The sequence below is a fragment of the Echiichthys vipera genome (genome assembly GCF_963691815.1).
Source record: "Echiichthys vipera genome assembly, chromosome: 21".
NCBI classification, from domain to species: Eukaryota; Metazoa; Chordata; class Actinopteri; order Perciformes; family Trachinidae; genus Echiichthys; species Echiichthys vipera.
In genome coordinates this window covers 22,625,491-22,645,066 of record NC_139846.1, presented here as the reverse complement: position 1 = coordinate 22,645,066, position 19,576 = coordinate 22,625,491, and the positions used below count along the sequence as shown (strand labels likewise).

General features: G+C 46.0%; 1 protein-coding gene across 1 annotated transcript in view; it reads right to left on the bottom strand.

Moving 5' to 3' along the window:
- sspo (SCO-spondin) overlaps positions 1 to 19,576 on the bottom strand; it is a gene marked incomplete at both ends in the record, with an annotated part of 88,865 nt that overhangs the window by 13,191 nt on the left and 56,098 nt on the right. The window contains 25 exon segments of the mRNA XM_083936416.1: positions 487 to 698; positions 1,825 to 1,989; positions 3,965 to 4,011; positions 6,027 to 6,181; positions 6,291 to 6,418; positions 6,600 to 6,770; positions 6,887 to 7,083; positions 7,279 to 7,417; positions 7,513 to 7,629; positions 7,840 to 8,001; positions 9,464 to 9,703; positions 9,786 to 9,832; positions 10,160 to 10,299; positions 12,193 to 12,317; positions 12,506 to 12,661; positions 14,320 to 14,496; positions 14,736 to 14,906; positions 15,289 to 15,335; positions 15,467 to 15,619; positions 15,755 to 15,992; positions 16,566 to 16,700; positions 16,914 to 17,081; positions 18,003 to 18,215; positions 19,101 to 19,265; positions 19,488 to 19,523. Coding sequence (XP_083792542.1) covers positions 487 to 698; positions 1,825 to 1,989; positions 3,965 to 4,011; positions 6,027 to 6,181; positions 6,291 to 6,418; positions 6,600 to 6,770; positions 6,887 to 7,083; positions 7,279 to 7,417; positions 7,513 to 7,629; positions 7,840 to 8,001; positions 9,464 to 9,703; positions 9,786 to 9,832; positions 10,160 to 10,299; positions 12,193 to 12,317; positions 12,506 to 12,661; positions 14,320 to 14,496; positions 14,736 to 14,906; positions 15,289 to 15,335; positions 15,467 to 15,619; positions 15,755 to 15,992; positions 16,566 to 16,700; positions 16,914 to 17,081; positions 18,003 to 18,215; positions 19,101 to 19,265; positions 19,488 to 19,523 — 3,704 coding nt within the window.

Genomic DNA, 19,576 nt, shown 5'->3' with positions numbered 1-19,576 from the left:
ACAGAATCCATAATGAAAGCAGAAGAGGGACTAGTGAGAGATAAAGCAGAGGTATGGGAGAGGAAAGAAAGTAAGAAAGGAAGACTGAAAAAGAAAGATCAAGGGGTGTGTGACCTCTTGTCGGTGTGTGATTCATTCTGATAATCCTATAATATCTCCCTCTTCATAAATGATTCCTGGCAGGCTTGCCCAGTCGCGGCCCCAGTGACGGCTTTCTACGACACTTCCTACATTATTGATGAGGCTGAGGGCTGGAGAGGCACTGTGGCGTGATGTGGCCCTCGGGGCGTGTCACTCATCTTCTAATAGGCCCTTCTTTATGAGTAAATAACACAATGGGAGTGAATTGGAGGAAACGTAAACACCATGCTGAACGGTAAGGTTCAGATGCTCGACACAATGAGGCAGGAACAATGGGAACAAGCTGCTGACGTAAGTGGACGGCAGATGTCTGTTTGCGTTGAGTGTAAGCCAGCGTGCGCGTACCTCCCGCAGGATGCCCTGGTCATGACAGGGGCAGAGGGCGGGGATGACACAAACGCCCCCAGTGTTGCGGTAGAGCCCCTCTTCACATACGCATCCCTCGCCGGAGTGGCTGCAGTTGACGGGAGAGGAGGAGTAAATGTCCTGGCAGCTCCTCTCGCACAGCGGGACCTCCTCCGACACGCTCCTCCTCCACTGCTCCCCATCAGGACACGCTGCAGACGGGGGAGAGAGGGGAAAGAATGAGTGAAAAGGAGGGAGGAGGGGGATCAGACAGGAAGATGGCAGGATGGAGAGGGGAAGTTTAGTGGGAGAAAAGGTAGTACGGGGAATCAAGGTGCATTTGAAGTTACAGTATTACTCAGCGTGACACTGCTAACTAACCATAATAAATACTATGAAATACTGACGAGGGCTCTTTGGTGCGTTGGGTTAATAAACCAAAAATCAACAGAGGCCAGAAAATCTTCCTTAACCTAAAGTAATGAAAACAACCTTGGAAAAAGCCAAGGCACTCTACAAGTCGTCTATAAGTGAAATTCATTCATTCATCTTCAACCGCTTGTCCCTGTCGGGGTCGCAGAGGGGTTTGATCCCAGCTGATGTCCGGCGTGAGGCTGGGTCCACCCTGGACAGGACGCCGGTCTATCGCAGGGCACATAGAGATAAACAGAGACAGACAACCATTCACACCTACGGGTGATTCAGAGTAATCAATGAACCGAACACCTGCACGTCTTTGGACTGTGGGAGGAAACCGGAGAACCCGGAGAAAACCCACGCAGACACGGGGAGGAACCAGGAACCCTCTCGCTGTGAGGCGACAGTGCTAACCACCAGACCACCGTGTCGCCATAAATGAAATTATATTAATTTACTCTTCAAGCATATAGGTATAAAACGACGTGTCTGAAAAACATGAACTTTTTACCAGCCGAGGTCGACAGTTTACTAACATCTCTCCATTGATTGCATGTATATAGGTCCTGTCTGTGCATGTGTGTGTGTAACATGAATAACAATAATAGAGTGAAAAAATGGAATTTCCCGTTGCGGGACTAATAAAGGAATTCTTTTTCTTCTTCTTCAAACAAAGTGTCCAAAAATGAATACTTCCAATTGGCACTGCATAGATATTTCCAATAGATTTAGCTCAAGGTTTGAAATAACAAGCATGCATATATGTGAGTACCTGTCCTCTCATATCAAAGCACACACACATCCTTTTCCTCTGACACACACTCTTTTCGGATGAACTGTTACAATATTCACATTTTAGCTGCTTAGTCACAATATATTCCCCACACTGACCGATAAAACATCTCCTCTCTCCTCACTCACCACAGTCGGGGGCCACGCAGGTCTGTATGCGGCGGTCGGGGCTCTCGCATGGGGCTCCTCCGTACTGACTGGTCTGCAGGATGATTCTCGTGGAGCTCTGTTGACCCGAACCACAGCTCGCTGAGCACGTACTCCAGCGGGACCAGCCGGACCACTCACAGTCCACTGCAGTGTGAGAGGAGGGGGAGGATATAAACACGCTAAGGTCAGTGGTAGTTTACCCCGCAGCAGTAAAGAAGCACATAGAACACATCCGTCATTTGAGCGTTATTCCTCAGCTCGGCCAAATAAAACTACAATTTTGTCCACGGTGCTTTTTATTAAAGCCATTTGTTACAAATAAGGCAGAACAAAAGCCCAATGCCATCATGAGATTATGCACAAAAGACGATTTCCATTTGTGTGTAAGTGTTAAGTCTCACTAAACACAGCTTGCTGCTTTTGGGTCGAATTAGGAGAAGGGAAGAAAAAGGGTATTAAAGGGAAATTCCAATAACTGTGAACTTGTATCTCATTTTTATCTATTATGGCTCATCACTTTCTGTGTAGAGATTTGGGAAACACAAACTCACAGACCCTGAATCAGCTGGCACCAAAACTGTGTCAATCCCTATAGACCAGGGGTGTCAGACTGATCCAGTAAAGGGCCGCTGTGGCTGCAGGTTTTCATTCCAACCAAGCGAGAACACACCTGGTCCAACAAATCAACTGTGTGAAGGCAGTTCAGGTGATTGCATGACTCAAGTCAGGTGTGTTCTTGCTTGGTTGGAATGAAAACCTGCAGCCACAGCGACCCTTTACTGGATCCATTTGACACCCCTGGTATAGACCGCCATGTTAAAAAGTACAACTTTTCAGCCTGGCACACGAAAAAAACTGTTTTGGTCTCCAACGTATTTCCAGATCAGTGGCACTAGGTCACTATCAGCATTATCAGTAGTCTCCAGGTGAAAATCATCCTGTTATTATTTGACCCATCCATCCCAACTTCCCCCCTATACGGACTTCATTCGATTCTTATTACTACGTGGACACGGTCATCATGTCACTGTGCCGCAGTGGAGCAGTTGAAAGCCATCTGGCACATCTCATACGGAGGCTAATGGCTGCCTTGTGCTTTGCTATCACAAGTTGAGGGCCGCTGACCAAGCTGCCGTATTGGACAAGTTGGGACGGAGAGAGATTTGTTCAGTTTCCAGATTGCAGAATGAAGCACACACCATGTAGTTTTGTAATAGAATAACACAACATGATAAAGGGATAGTGCATGCTCCACTACTGTTGTGCTGTTCACTACAACAGCCACAAAGATTGTCAGGGGGCTAATTTCTGCGTTAACCCACCCTGTACAGGAGGAGCAGTGGGCAGCCGCAAAACAACCTCCAGCTCTTTTTTGTTTTTTTGGTCAGGGGCACTGACGGGAGCACTAACCTCAGATACATGTTTTTGGTGGTGGGAGGAAACCAGAGCACCTTAACGAAACCCATGCGAAGAGAAAGGCCCTGCCCCGGCCAGGGATTGGACCCAGTACCCTCTTACTGTGAGGCAACCACGCCGCCTGACTATCACAAGCAGCCATTGTCTTTTTGACAACATGATTTCTGTTGAATTGAAGTTCTATTGAAACCTGCAGGAGGCAACATTGTTTGAATGTGTTTCCCAAACATCCAACACGAAGGGTTGAGTGAAATCATGATCAATAGTTCTCTGAATACGAGAACAACTCCCTGTAAACCCAGTTAAACAGCGCTCTCTCTGAATAGGAATTCATTCACTTCGACCTAACCCAGAGGAGGCAAGAGGAGGATAAAAAGAACTGCGGATCAAATAATGACAGATAAAAGAAATAAAAACTCGGTCACATCACGGCGGTAGTCGCACATCCATGTCTCTTATGAGGAGTTGAGGGCTTGCACTTTGTGACAAACCCCAGTAATGGCCTTTGTAGGCTGTGATTGATGTGACCGTGGCTCGGTCATTTGAGCCAACTGTTGCAGCAGCTGTTACTAACTATAGATAGGTTGAAATATATCCTGACAGTTCAACTGAAGATTATTGCCGCCGGTGCTTTCGATGTTAAAACAGAGAGGCCCTATGAAAGTGCATTGGGTAAGAACAGCTGTGACAGAGCATCACTCACCATCGCAGAGCTCCGAGGTACATTTGAACACCCCTCTTCGGCACACGCTGGAGGAAGAAGAATCAGACGAGTGAAATGCAGTGATATGAGGGGAAAACAGCGAGGCAGATATAACACTGACATACCAAAGCAACCGTCATGTCCCACAGCTAAGACTTTATTAAATGAGTATCAAAACCACTGTGAGGAAGATGAGACGGCTTACGGCACGTCTGCAGCACGCCACACTATCTGTTACAGCTAATATCAAAGTACCAAACTGGATGGATGCAGACTGTACGGTCTGGTTGAGGCAATGGAATTTAACTCTGAGTTAATTTTTTAAAGTGTTGAGTATCACCAGTTACATTTATCATGAATAAATCAGACCATGGCCAAGCTGACAGTGGTCACGTCCCTTAACCCCTGTGCACGTGGTTGCAAAAACAGTTTGTTACTACCCTTTGGTGAAAGGCTTTCACTTTTATTCGGGTAAAATAATTATAATAATAATCATAGGACCTTCATTCGTTCTACCATCTCCAAAGACATGATTTAGATTCTGCGCTGTAAAGGAAAAAGGAAGATTAAAGGTTGGGGTGGATGGGTACACAACGTGTCTGACTAAGGCTGCAGTTTGCATCCCAGCTCCTACCAACAGAATAAAGTACTACTGATATAAAGCTCAGAACCAGAACATGGTGGCACAAATGTACACAAATGTGCCACCATCTTTTTTAGGAGGCATGATAAATATATTAGTATCCATTTATTAAGGAAAACAGAGGCAGTGCTGATGAAAAACGATTTAAGCCACCAACAGGACGGTAATAACAGCTATTTAAATCATCATGATGCCCTGGTTGCTTAGTGAAAGTCAAGCTGAAGTTCACGTTTTACTTTTACGCTTTTTCTTTGTTGTGCTCATTTTTATCTGAAGTCACTTATATGATATTTATGGAGAGAGTTTAATATCAGTTTCTCATCCCCATCTCTATCCTGTGTTTTGCCCTTTAGCCGTGATTTTCAGCTAAAGGCAAAACATTTTTCAAACCTACAACTGGCACGCTGCATACATTTTAGCAGATCCAGTAGAATGCAAAGTCAACCACGGCAGATCTCCCCGTCTCCTTTGTACTCTGGGACTCCGTTACAGTGAACCGATTCAGAGGCTCCAGTATTTCAAAGGCTTTTCCAAATGTGGACAGGAAATGCAGCCCTCTGATACCTGAATCAAGCAATGTCCATCAAGCTATGGATCCTACAGTCCACCGTATGACGTCCTTTGGTTCCCTCTGCGTATTAAGTTGAGAAGTATTATGTGACAATGTCCTATTTACCAGGTATTTGACCTCAGGTGGTGTTTGATCAGCGCTGATATGTCACTTGATCTAGACTATGGAAAGGCCGCAGCAAGGTGTAAATAATGCAAGCCAGGAATAAACTCTCCTGTTTGATCTCAGTTGCAGCCTGAATATGTTGTGAATCACATCTAACAGCAAAGGTCCCATATTATAGATGGATAGATAAATACTTTATTAATCCCCTCATAATAGCCAACGCGATCAGTATGTAAAGCAGACAATACATAAAAGCAATACATATTTAAAAATAACCCAATGAATAACCATTAAAAGTTCAAAGCATCCCCACACAGCTCAACAGTCAGTAGTATGACATGTAATGGACCTCCTGAACCGCTCGGTTCTACAGCGCAGGGAGCGGAGCCGGTTGTTGTTCCCTGTGCTCCTCACACCCTCTCCAGATTGTCATGGAGGGGGTGCCCGGCGTTGTTGAGGATTACCTTCTCAAATGACCATGGCAAACAGTTCATTGTCCCCCTACTCATTCTTTTGCTATCGATGGAACCTTCCCTAGTAGTTTTGAGGCCAGACTGGGAGGAGGCTAAGGTTCGCCTTAGGACCCTCCTCTATGGATCATATCATTCAGAGTCCAGACTCTGAGCTAGGACACTCAAAGCTACTTCAGCAGGCCGGGTCCAGATCCTACAGGACAGTCTTGCTGCTCACACCACCCTGCTGGCTTATGAAATGGTTGGACCAGTGAATGAAAGGATGATTACCATGTGTTGCAGAGGTGCTGAATGACCGTTCCAGGTTGCAGCAGAGCTTCAGTGATCTCCTCAGTGCTGACATTCCAGCGTCGGTAAGCGGGCGGCAGGGACAGCGGTGAACAGGGACAGTCAGCCTGGGACACACAGGAGCCTCCATGCAACACCTGTGAGGGACACAGTGAGGCAAGATGAATCAGATCCTATCGGGGGTCAGATTCAATTCTATCACTGCTATCCAACTATGTGCACACAGACACACATGGAGGTCCAGACCTGTCCAGGGGAGCAGTTGCACCCAGGGGTACAAGGTCCAGATAAACACTGAGTGTGTGGCCACAGGTCCTCACAGGTGTACGGACAGGAACCTGAACAGTCACTGAACACCTGCCCACTGGGACACTCTGCAAAACACACAGGCAGGTTAACACACAATCAATTACATCCTGTATATATTCAATACACTGACGTCTGTCTTTGCAGGAACTTCATTTAACTAAGCTCTGTTATTGTATTGCTTGGTAGAAACATTGTACATACATGTGCTCACTTTCCTAATTTCAATGAAGTGTGTTTTTGTGTTACCAGGCAGACAGCTGTTGGTGTTACAGACAGTGTGCTGTTCGAGTGGTCCAACACAGTCCATCCCGCCGGGCTCTGGCTCTCTGAGGACGGTTTTGTTCCGCATCGACGACCCGCCACCACACGTGGTGCTGCACTCACTCCAGCGTGACCACTCGCTTAGCAAACATCCCACTGGAGGGAGAGGGGGGAGGACGACAAACTGTCAGTAAGTCAATTGTGCCATTTTAAGACTAGGTTCAGTTGATGTGATAAAAAGATTCCCTGATGGTACTTGTTCCAAGTCAAACCTGGACACGATGGCAGATCACAGTTCTCTGTCTGCACGGTGTCAGCACAGGAAGGGCCGCCTGCTGTGTCCTGGCAAAGGCGTGTCCGTGTCATCTGACCGCGCCCGCAGGAGGCTGAGCAGGAGCTCCACGGACTCCACGGCTCATAGAGTGGGCAGTGCAGCTTGGTACACTCCAGGGTGCCATTTTCACACACACTGAAGATGTGGGGTTTAGAGAGGTGATATAAAAACTGATCTCATACGGGAAAGGTAAAGTAACCCTAGAGGAGATTATAAGAGACCTGAACAGACTATAAGGTCTGAATGTTTACTCTTGCTGTGAGACATACTCTCCTAATATTATAGACAGATTCAGAAAAACTTTTCCATGAGCTTAAACTCCGTTCTCACCAGGTGTTGCAATCCATGGAAAGCTCCTCTCCGGGGATGAACTCCAGCGTCCCGTTGCCTGATGGGACACCACAGCGACACTCGGCCACTGGCACACAGTGGCCGTCCTGCAACAACTGCCCCTCTGGACACCGACAACCTGAGATATGAAAGAATAAAGAGTTAAAAATGGAAGAAAACTAGAAATCAAAGAGTGTTTCAAGCTACTGCTCACGGTAGAAAGTCAAAGATCACCTGGGTGACAGGCTCCCTGGAGACACTGCACATGCTCCCATAAATCAGTGCAGCTGCGAGGACATTGATTGGCACAGTTCTCTTGGTAGATCCGCCCCCTGTCCTCACATCGCTCACCTAGGAAACAAGGAAAATGAATCCTTCCCACTCTTCATGGTAAAGAGCTAGGCAGGGCTCATTGCATGTGAGGAAAGACTCACTGGTCATACAACAAAGATCTTTGCCATATAGGATCATGTACGTTTTTGACTTTTTTTAACTACATTTCTGTTAACTTCCTTTGTGTTTGTGATGGGCTGTAAATGAGTCCACTGAGGTCTGTGGTACCTGGGCAGAGTCCTGTGTTGCAGCTCTGGCTCTGCGTCTGTTGGCTCTTACAGCGCGGTCCTGGAGGAGAGGCCAGGGGCAGCCTGTAGCGCTGCCTGATGCCACCGCTGCAAGGCTCTGCACACGCTGTCCAAGCACTCCACACACTCCACTGACACAGATCTGGGAGGGCAGAATGATTATCATAACCACCATCACCTCTGTTCTCGTCCTAATTATAATGACTGCAATTATCGAGAGGACCGCTGTAATAGCTGTAATTGTCGTAATCATCCGCCACGATAACAAAAGTGTTTACAGTGCATGGACTTGTGTACAAGCATACTTGAGATGCCTCATGTAGTTACTGGAGATAAGAGTTTGGTCTTTTTATTCATGGAAAATAAAGCATCTGTTTATCCTCACTGAGGAGTTTAAGATATCCGGACCCCTGAACTATGTTGAAGTACAAGACTGCGAATGTTTGACATGCAAATTACACTTAAGGTCCATTGGGCACCGTAGTAATTCAGAGACATTCCCATTCATATCCAAAGCAGAAGGACCAGAGAGGAATGCAGGGATGACAGAGCCGAGTTCAGAATGAATCATGCTTTGCACGCGCACACACACACACACACACACACACACACAACACGACATCTAATCAGCCTCTTAGTGTGTATCCTCACACACACTTGGACATTAAACTTTCTTCAAATCCCTTTTACCATTTTCACTCTGTTGGGAAATAACGACAATAGGGCAGTGGGGATAAAAAAGGTAATTTTACACTGTGGATACTGACTGTAATCTCTTAAACCATGCACTGATGCCAACTAATGATCTGAACTGGCAGCAGTGAACTGACATACAGTAAATATTCACAGAATAACAATAACGATGTGGTACCACACAGATCAAAAATTTTTTCATTGGGCAGCTGGTGGCACGGTGATTGGAGCAGTTGCCCAATGAGGGGAGGCTGGGGGTCCTCGGGGCAGCGGCCGCGGGTTCGGCTCCGACCTGCGGCCCTTTGCTGCGTGTCTCCCCCTCTTTCTCTCACCCCATTTCCTGTCTGTCCTATCTAATAAAAGGCTTGAAAATTGCCCAAATAAAGCGCACCCCTGGCGTAGGCCAACCCCAACCGGGAACGAATCTGAATCTAGATGTATAGCGTACTCTTGAACTGATATTGTCTTTCCCAGGTGGCTAAAAGATGTTTAGCTGCAGCCCCTGTCAACAGGAGTACATCATTATTAGTTTTCATACTTTATGTCTCTTATACAGCCTGTCTTGATACATGTTTATGACTAATGTCATGTAAACGTAAAGCACTTTGACTGTCCTTGCTGTTGACATGTGCTGTACAAATACATTTGCACATTTGAGTCACTCCGTTATCACACTGTCTGATGCAAACAGTGATTTCTTTTTTCTACGGTGTCATGCTTGTGTAACTCTGAGTAGCTCACTGCGTTGTCTGCTTGCAATTTGTGATGAGCGAGGAGAACATGCTGAGGGTGGAGCAAAACAGTCGCACTGTGGAGTTTAAGGAGCAACTGGAGCTTGTCAAAGGCAGACAGAGGAACCGACAGGACTGAGATAAAGGACCTCTTTTTCCCTCTCAGACGAACATCACTACCTCTGCAGACAGCATCTGGACAAAGCCTTTCCTCCACCAGTGGTCCTGGACATTGGCTCTCCTCCTCTTCTCTAGAGACCGCAAGACCAGAATCCAGGTCCAAACAGGCGCGGAAACGCCTCTGGATAGAGACCATCTTGGTTCCGCTGATAACCCCAGCTTGGGAGCTGCTGTGCTGCAGGGAGGGAGCGGGTACACAGGGAGAACAGGGAGTCCACTCTGACCACTCGCTAAGGATGACTGAAAGAAGGTAAGGAAAAGCAGGGTAACAGGATGGTGGCATTATTCAACCAAGAGCACTCTCATTACTTTGCTTTCTTACCTTCACACTCCCTCACGTCACACTGCAAAGCTCCATCGTGGCAAAGGCTGGAGGACAAACAGATTATAATCACACTCTGTCAAACTGAGTCATAGAACCCAGATAAACAGACAAGCAGAGAGCAAACAAGACGTGGATGAAAAGAGAAACAACAGAGAATAATTAAGACGCAGCACTGTGGCACAAATAACGCTGTGTGCACTTCATTTCGTCTATTTAATGCAGTGCTTGGCACCGCAGCGACACAATTAAACACAGTTGCTGTGACTCAGTATTCAAGTGTTTCTCAAACTTTTGGTCTTGTAAAAGTTGAAAACTACTTTGGCTGATACAGAAATCATTAGGCTCCATGTTTTTGACAGCCAGGCTCTAACCAGGTACTGCAGCCGATGGTGACCGTGGCCCCCTGAGGGACAGTGACAGGTGTGGGGGGATGTCCTGGAGCTTGGTGCTGTAGGTGGACGCAGCCACACTCCTCTGGAGGAACACAGCTGCCATTCTGCTGCAGCAGACCCTGGAAGGGAAAACACACAATTCACAAATAAGAAGAACTGAAGTCACTGCAGTGATAGTTCATATGGTTTCAACATGGAAGCCAGAAAGATGCACATTACAATTAAAGCCAACAGTGCAATTACCCTGGATCCACAGTACAATGGCAATCAATACGGTATTTAAATATGTTGCTAACTGTATACAGAGCTAAACTGGTGAGTAAAGTGCAGCATGTAGCACCTGTAGAGTCAGATACAGGTGGTTTGACTGATGCAGACAGCATGGAAGATTACAGAGGGTTAAAACAGCATACATCATTGCAGTCTACTTATGCTAAACTAAGAAAAGCCAGTAGAAGATTTAGTTACCAATCTTATATTCTACACTCTCACAGTACCAGCTACTGTCTTCTGGTCGGAGGTTAAGCCTTTGTAGCAAATTGAATATATTTGAAATTCCTTAATCCCTGTGTCAATCAAACTTTGAAAGAGTGGCAGATAAGAGACCAGAACCAGATAGTGTTTGATTTCAGGAAGAAGGGATTACCTTTGGTTTTTATTGTTACTGCTGGTGTGTTTGCTTTGTAAAAGTGCTTTTTTGCTATTTTGGTCTTTTAGGGCTGCAGCATTTAAAGCCCAAGACAAAAATTCAAACTCCGTGGGACAATACAGTAACATTTTCTCCGGGTTCTCCGGTTTCCTCCCACAGTCCAAAGACGTGCAGGTGTTCGGTTCATTGATGACTCTAAATCACCCGTAGGTGTGAATGGTTGTCTGTCTCTGTTCATCTCTATGTGCCCTGTGATAGACTGGCGTCCTGTCCAGGGTGGACCCCGCCTCACGCCCGATGTCAGCTGGGATCAGCTCCAGCCCCCCGCGACCCCGACAGGGACAAGAGGTTGAAGAAGATGAATGAATGAATGAATTGAGTTGGTAGAGACCAAGAAAGTGTATAAAAGAACTTAAATTCATCAGGTGGATACAGACGCTTCTCCATATGAATTATAATGTGGCTCTGTAATAAATGCTTGCCAACAAGTTCGCTACGTCAACCTGGTTAGCTTAAGTTGTCTTTACTGCTCCCAAGTGGCCAAGAACAATCCCTTAATGCAGGCTTAAGTCTTCAATGACATTAAAAAGTCAAACTTATTCATAGTCGTTGAATAAATGATGGCAAAGGATGCGTCTGACACCTCTGGAAATCTGCTTTCTGCTCCACATTTTATCACCTCCCCTCACTGCTGCTCTATCAGAGATGACTGCCATAAATCAAAGCTGAGAGCTCTAAAACTGGGCCAAACGACATTACAGAATTGTCAACACAACTCATATCACAGTGATGCATTAACAACAATACGCAGCATTGCATATTTCACTTTCTAAATCCATGCCTGTACATTTCCCCCCTGCTCTCATTTAGACACGCTTGTCTACGCCACTATTTTTCATCCAGATTGCAATGTTGTCAGAAGTGCAAATACATAATTTGTAATAAGGAGACGGAGCAGAACGTTTTGACCAGATGGAATATTTTCCCCGATTGATCTCTTCTACGTTAAATGTATTCAGATGTGAAATTAATACCTGCACATAGAGAATGTTCACTGCGAGGTGTGTTTGTCAGTGTGATGTGTGAAATATGCCAAAAAACACAACATAGCAAAAATGCCAGCTTGCTTTGCATCACACAAATTTGCTAAATCGTCTAAAACTGTTTGATTCACATTTGTCCTCAATGACCAGCAATCAAGAGTGCGCCCTTACCTTCACAGTGTCAAGGTTAGTCTCACCTGCCGTGCTCACACAGACATTCTGAGTAACAGTGTGTGAGGGTGAATGGGGATTTGCACATAGTGTATCCTATATATATATATATATATTATAAAATAGACTTGGGAGAACGAAATATTTACCTGTGGACAGTAGCAGCCAGGTGTACACTCCCTGACCCCTAAACACAGATCTCCACGTCCTTGCAGTGCACACTGCTTCTCACAGGGCGCTCCACACGCTGAGTACACAAACGGGGCTTCACAATCTATCGAAAATTAGGGAGAAAAACACAACATACACACACAATCATATGCATGTGCCTGTCAATTGTGGATGCATAGCTGCATGAAGAAGTGCTCCTCGATCATAACAACAATTAAAGGATCACAAACAGGCATCTTTGATGATACAGATTCATAAACACTTACTTTCATACCACGGTTGTTAACTCACCGTCACATTGACTGAGGCTGCATGTCCTGCTCTGTGTTTCAACGGGAGTGCACTGTTGTCCCCTGGTGGCTGGCGAGAGAGCCACACGGTAGCGCTGCTGCCTCTGAGATGCACACGAGCACTGAGACCAAACACTCCACTGCGACATGGGACAGCCTGCAGAGGAAACCAAATGAACAAGGAGGGGGGTCTGGTGAGACACCGACCTAAAGTTCTTTTTCATAGCATCTGTTTTGTGTCTCACATTGGGAAAGTGACTCCCGGATTGCTGGGCAGATGTTACCCGGGGGACCGACTGTCCCAAGATGAGCCCTACTGAGACTAAGCCGCACTAATCACCAAATGAGCTAACAGAGGAGCCGTAACACCAAGCCTGTAGAACCTGGCGAAAGGTGTTCGGGGAAGCCCAGCTTGCTGCAGCGCTAATCTCCTGAAGGGAGATCCCTCTGAAAAGGAACCATGAGGCGCTGAGACCCCTGGTAGAGTGTGTACAGAGCCCCTCAGGTGGCTGCAGGCTCTTAGACCTGGAGCATAAGCTGGAGAAGTAGTCCCCACTATCCAGTGAGAGAGCTGCTGCTTTGACACCGGCTTCCCCTAGCAGGTCTGAGACCAAGACACAAAAAGCTGGTGTCATGCCGTATCTAGTCGCCCCCATCACCCACAGAATACATTATCTTCATCATAGGATTTTTCTTATGACATTTGACAAAGCATGTTTCAACAGCAGGTAGTGATCAGAGCTGCAGTAGTGTCAGAACCACGCGAGATAAATTCACACAACTCTACAGGTGTGTGTGAGTCCAGAGAAGTGTATAATAATCTATTTATATACAAGACATTAGCTCATCCCCTTTAACAATCAATATAAATCTCTTAAATAAATTAAATAAATGGTCTTACAGGCATCAACTATGGTTAAAGTACAGTTAAAGCAGATAAATTCAATTATAACCATGATTATCTGATGCTAACAACGACAGATAATCAATAATATCAAATCCGTCACTGCATTAATACATTTATTTACCAATTTGTCTAAGGACAGAGCTGGGAAATATTAAGATTTATTGAATAATTGAAACTCAAACCAAAATAAATGCACTCATCATAATACATATACTATATACGATCAATAGTTCATATTAATTGACACTTCTAAGGCATCTACCCACAACTGAGAGCACGCTTTCAGTGCTGAATCAGGACAAACAAGAGAGAAAGATTGTTTCTAGACTTTAGTTCATATTTGTCCAGCCTTAAAATAAATACATGATGTTTCCAACATTTAAATATAATAATAATTCATGTTAATTTGCTGTTTGTGGGACACACTTGTTATTTTTAATGAATGGCTTTTTGTATTAACTGGAGAAAGAAAGGGGCACACACACACGCGCACACACACACGCACACACACACACACACACACACACACACACACACACACACACACACACACACACACACACACACACACACACACACACACACACACACACACACACACACACACACACACACACACACACACACACACACACACACACACACACACACACACACACACACACACACACACACACACACACACACATATCCAATTGTTACCTATTAAAACTTAATTTACCGACCCTGATTATCATGGTTTCTCATACATAAAGATGTTTCATATCATCACAAATATGTATGAAATAACAAAGGACAACGTTTCATTGTGCGGCACACGCAGCGCCTCCTGCTATTTGCCTCTGACCAGCATGTGTTCACCAAGCCGAGCACAGCCAAAAGTGGCGTTTCTTGAGTGGTGTCCGTACCTGGACAGGGCCGTGTGTAGCACAGTTGCGTCTCCTCTCTGTTCCTCTCAGCCTCGATCTCAGTGGGACAGGCTGCATCTCCTCCCTCCTCACACACACACACCCTGCGCCGTGACACAGAACCCGCGCCACAGCTCCGGGAACATGGTGACCATGGCGACCAGGGGCAAAGGTCGTCTGTAGACAAGAGAGTCAATATGACCGGGGGGGAAATGTGAACTGTACCTACTTACCTAATGATCCTGTTCTGCTTACATCCTTCTCCCACCCTTAGACATTCAGTTCATACATCGTGTATTGAAATATTAGAACTGGAAATGATGCTTTTCTGTGTTTTGGTCACGGACAGAACAAAAAGATGGCTATCAATGAATCAAAGCATGAAGAAATATAATTTGTAGCATTTCAATACACACCCAGACATGGAGTAGTGTGACAGTCCTGCGTTTCTCTGTCCGGCCCGCTGCACTGAGACCCGTTGTTACGTGGAGGGGGGTTGATGCAGGCGCGGGATTGAACTTGAGTCCCCCTACCGCAGGTCACTGAGCAGTCAGACCACACTGACCATGGGGTCCAACCACCATCCACTGGACACAACACACAGGATTTGGTCATTCGACGCTTCTTTTTCAAGGCATCTTAGCAGCATGCAAGTCACACAATGTAAGGTTGTCCCTGTACTGTGGTCCCCCTCACAGGTCGAATGGTAAAAGTAAGCTGGTTTTGGGGGCGGCTAGTGGCATGGTGGTTAGCAGTCGCACCATGTAAAGAGGCTGAAGGTCCTTGAGGCAGCAGCTGAGGGTTCGACTATGACCTGTGGCCCTTTGCTGCATGTCTCCTCCTCTCTCTCACTCCATTTCCTGTCTATCCTTTCTAAAAAAGTAAGCTAGATTTGTAAGCTGAGTAAATAGTCTAACACATTTGCAACAGTGCTCATGTTATTTTCCCTATTTACTCTTTGCGACCCACCTCTGCAGTCAATGTCTTGGCAGTAGTCACCCTCCGGGGTGCACGTGCTAGGAGGGAAAAACAAATGAGAGAGTGTTTGAGACACAAAGCAGAACCCTTTCAGTTCCCATTTCCTTTTCACTGCAAACTCTTAATCACCAAAATATGCCTTCCCTTTGTTAGTGTGCATCCATCTCACCATTGTTTACACTCGCCCTGCAGCCAGGTGTCTCCCACTCTGAGCTCCTGGTCGTCATGGAGACAGAGAGGAGGGCAGGGTCCCGGCTCGCAGGATTTATGCTGGACTTCCTCAAAATGGCAAATTGCTCCTTCATTCTCAGGGACCAGAGATCTGACACACAACAGCGGCAGGGAACAGTGAGTTTGTTTGCTCCACTGCGTATTTCTCAGTACGAATAAATACCCTGAATAAATAATGTGTGAAAATAAGTATAAACAGGTGTTTTTGCGATTTTCTTCCCCTCACCTGTATCTGGTTCTCTGGCCCTGCCCACAGGAAACGCTGCACGACGCCCAACTGGACCAGGAGCTCCAAATGCAGATGTCCTGGCAGCTGTGATTGGTGCAGAGGAGCTGTCCGTCAGAGCAGCTGCAGTTGTTACAGTCCACCTGATGCCAGCTGCCGGCAGCCCAAACCTGGCCCAGTGAGTCGACACAGTCACACTGCCACAGCTGCACACACACACCGTCCTGCTGCAGTTGGCCTGGACACACATTCGTTATTTAAGCGTGTACTTTTAATACAAAGTGTTCCTCCTCCACAAAAATAGAAAAATACATATTTCTGTAACCTAGCTGTATTCAACGATGCAGACTGTTTTTGGTTTTATGTTTGATTTCTGACTCCAAAGAAATATAGTTGAGGTGGATGAAGCTCACATCTGCACTGCAAATTATTGCTGCCTTCTGTGAACGATAGTTTAGATGAATAATTTTGGTAAAAGGTAATCCCATTACATTCCAACATCCACCAAATGCAAAACTTAGAGAAAGACAAGAAACAAACTCTCTAAATTACCAAAACCAACTGCGTGGCTAAAGATAGCATTAGCATAAGACATAGCTTTGTAACTTGGTGAACTGTTGACTAACAACATTCAGGCTCACCCACATACAGCTACCACATGCACACGCACACACACACACACACACACACACACGCACGCACGCACGCACACACACACACACACACACACACGTACGTACACACGCACGCACACGCACACGCACACGCACACACACACACACAGCTAATAAAATGATAGCAGACTCAGTGCCTTTAGGGCAGCGACAGCCGGGCTGACATTCGGTGTTGCCCTGGCACTCTATGCCCTGCTGGAGGTCTGAGCAGCGTTGTGGACACTGGTTGGCACACGACGCAAACTCCTGGCCCGGCGGGCACCCTTTTTCATCTGACAACACACAAACAGAAGGTCATGCATTTTTTTAATATGCTGCAGGCTTTTTCTTCCCAGAATTTGCCTGAACACAGGCTGCGCTGACTTTTTGAAGACAAAGACTAAATAATAATAATAAAAAATAATAATGCTGAATTAATGCAAATCCTTGGGGTCACAGCAATCTAAACTTAACAACTATGTGTGAACACGTGGGGTCCGTCTCACCGCAGGGTTTGGTGTTGCACGGTTTGACCTGGTTCTTCTCTCCCTCGCACTTCTTCCCCCCGTTCTTGGGAGGAGGGCTGGAGCAGGAACGAGTGCGTATGGAGCGTCCGCCACCACAGCGCTTATCACAGCGAGACCAGGGACTCCAGCGAGACCAACCTCCATCCACTACAGCATCCACACACACAAGCACAGCAACGACATATGATACCAGTGTTTTTGTATGTTTTATACCACAGTATTTACTACAAATCACATAGACTTTACATTAAATCAGAGCTAGTCAATGATATTGTTCAGGGGCCCACATTTCAGGAAAGCTAAGGGCCTGGGCCCGATATTGTCCCTGAGGTATTATTCTCATTAGATCTTTTGTAAAAACTAAGCAAAACAGTTACAGACAGCTTTAGTTTCAGCTCTCACTAGTTGCAGAGTGGTGCACTGAGCTCGTGTAAAACACAGCAGCGGTTGATAAGACACTGCGGACAGAGCAGAAATATGGTGTTCTACAAATGCCTGTTGAACCGGTGTATTGGTTTTTACTCGCTAAGGTTTTATTGCGCACAAACAAGATGTTGCACCATGAGACCAGACCGTCTCAGTTCGGCCAACGCGGTCAGATGACAGACAGAAGGGAAATGAGATGGCTCACTCGTTCCCTACTTCCATACACGATGACTTATGCAGTTATCTATTTTTGTCATGTATCAGATTAATGTGGCAGCAGCTTTAGCAGGGGACCCCAAACTTCCCTTTCTCGGGCCACATTAACCAGCTCTAACTGGGGGATCCTGAGGCGTTGCCAGGCCAGTGTGGAGATCTAATCTCTCCACCTGGTCCTGGGTCTTCCCCGAGGCCTCCTCCCAGCTGCACGTGCCTGGAACACCTCCCTAGGGAGGCGCCCAGGGTTCATCCTTACTAGATGATCCTGAACCATCTCAACTGGCTCCCTTCAATGCAAAGGAGCAGCGGCTTTACTCCGAGTTCCTCGCGGATGGCTGAACTTCTCACCCTCTCTCTAAGGGAGACTCCAGCCCCCCCTCCTGAGAAAATTGCAGACTAACTCAACATGCCGATCAGCTAGCTGACCTCTGCAGGGCTTGATGTTGCAGAAGCGATGCTCCAGGTTCCCTCCCAAGATGTCTTCACACCACGAGCCGTTGGTCAGGGGACTGAGGAAGGCGCGGATCCTCTGCTGCTGACCCACCCCGCAGGACCGCGAACAGGAACTCCACTCCGCCCACTCTGTCCACGAACAGTCCCTCCGCGCACAGTCTGCTCCCACACACACCTCGTCTCCATCTGGGAACATGTTAAAAAAAAAGGTAAGACACAATGCGCTCAACTCGTGATGACACCGTGGAGACCGGGTGCTGATTCCTTGATGCAGATGATAAAAAGTCAGAAAAGACACTGAAGAAGTCCCTGTGGCGATATTAAAAAGTCAAAGTGGAGTGCTGTCCTAGTCTAGCTTAGTTTAATAACCCTGGTGCTTTGGTTTAAATGCTGATTTCTCATTCTCTTTTCTATTTCTTACAACTGTGGTTCCAGTTTACTATTACAGATACTGGCACACAGATCTGTTTCTAAACAAAGTTACATCAAATGAGTTTGTTTTATTCTACTGTTTGATAAAAATCAAACAGTAAACTGCAGCTGCCTACTTCCTAGATTTAATTAAATCAGATTTGATCACAATATCCCCAAAAACAGCTTGATGTTTGTGCTTATCAGTCAATAAAACAGTAACTCTATAGGAAATCGTGCGCTGTCGCCTTTGAGATAAGCTTGGGGAAAAAGGACTAACCAAGCCACGACAAACAGCTACCAACAGATGTGATGAAACTCAGTTTGTGGAGAGACTTTACTGCGGGATTGCTGAACATTACTCATATCATGTGCTCTCTCACACACACAGGCTCCTAATATATGCACTGTTCACCCTCTGGTGCCTGATATAAGCCTTCAGAAAGGCGTCATTTTCATCTTATCACAAACGATGCAGTCTTTTTGTAAAAAGCTACTGAGCAGTGCCGTGCTTAATGTTCACACAGTACGTGCTCTACAGTACAAATGTAGAGCTGGTATTTGAGATGCTGTTACAGGATTAAAATGTAAGCGAGAAGATGGTTTGTGAAATGTTGTTTGACTCTGACAGCAGCGCAGAGATAATGTGAGTGGTGGCACCTGGACACTGAGGCAGGTTACAGGCCTTCTCTTGGTGAGATCTTCCAGAGCAGGGAGGTGTGACGCACTGCCGATGACGGGACTTCATGGCCGGGCTGACAGCATCGGTGCAGGTCTTAGTGCAGGGACTCCATAATGACCACGGAGAGAAGCCTGCGTCCTCATCTAAAGAATATACAGGAGGAAAGAGGAGGGAATAGGGAGAAGTCAAGGGGAAAGTTGTTAGCAGGTAGCATTTAAAACAAACGTAATACCATGTAACTTAAAGAAAAATAAATCACAAAGACCCGTAGGGGCAAAGGAATCACAAAAGATGAAAATAATACTGTGAATGGACAATGGAGACAAAGACTCTAGCTAGTATTAAACACTGTATGGATAATTTACCTGGCAAAATGGGTTCTTCTGTGGGACCAGCAATAACTGACAAGAACAAAAAAACAATCCAATATCAGTTAAAAGTCCACCATTTAGTA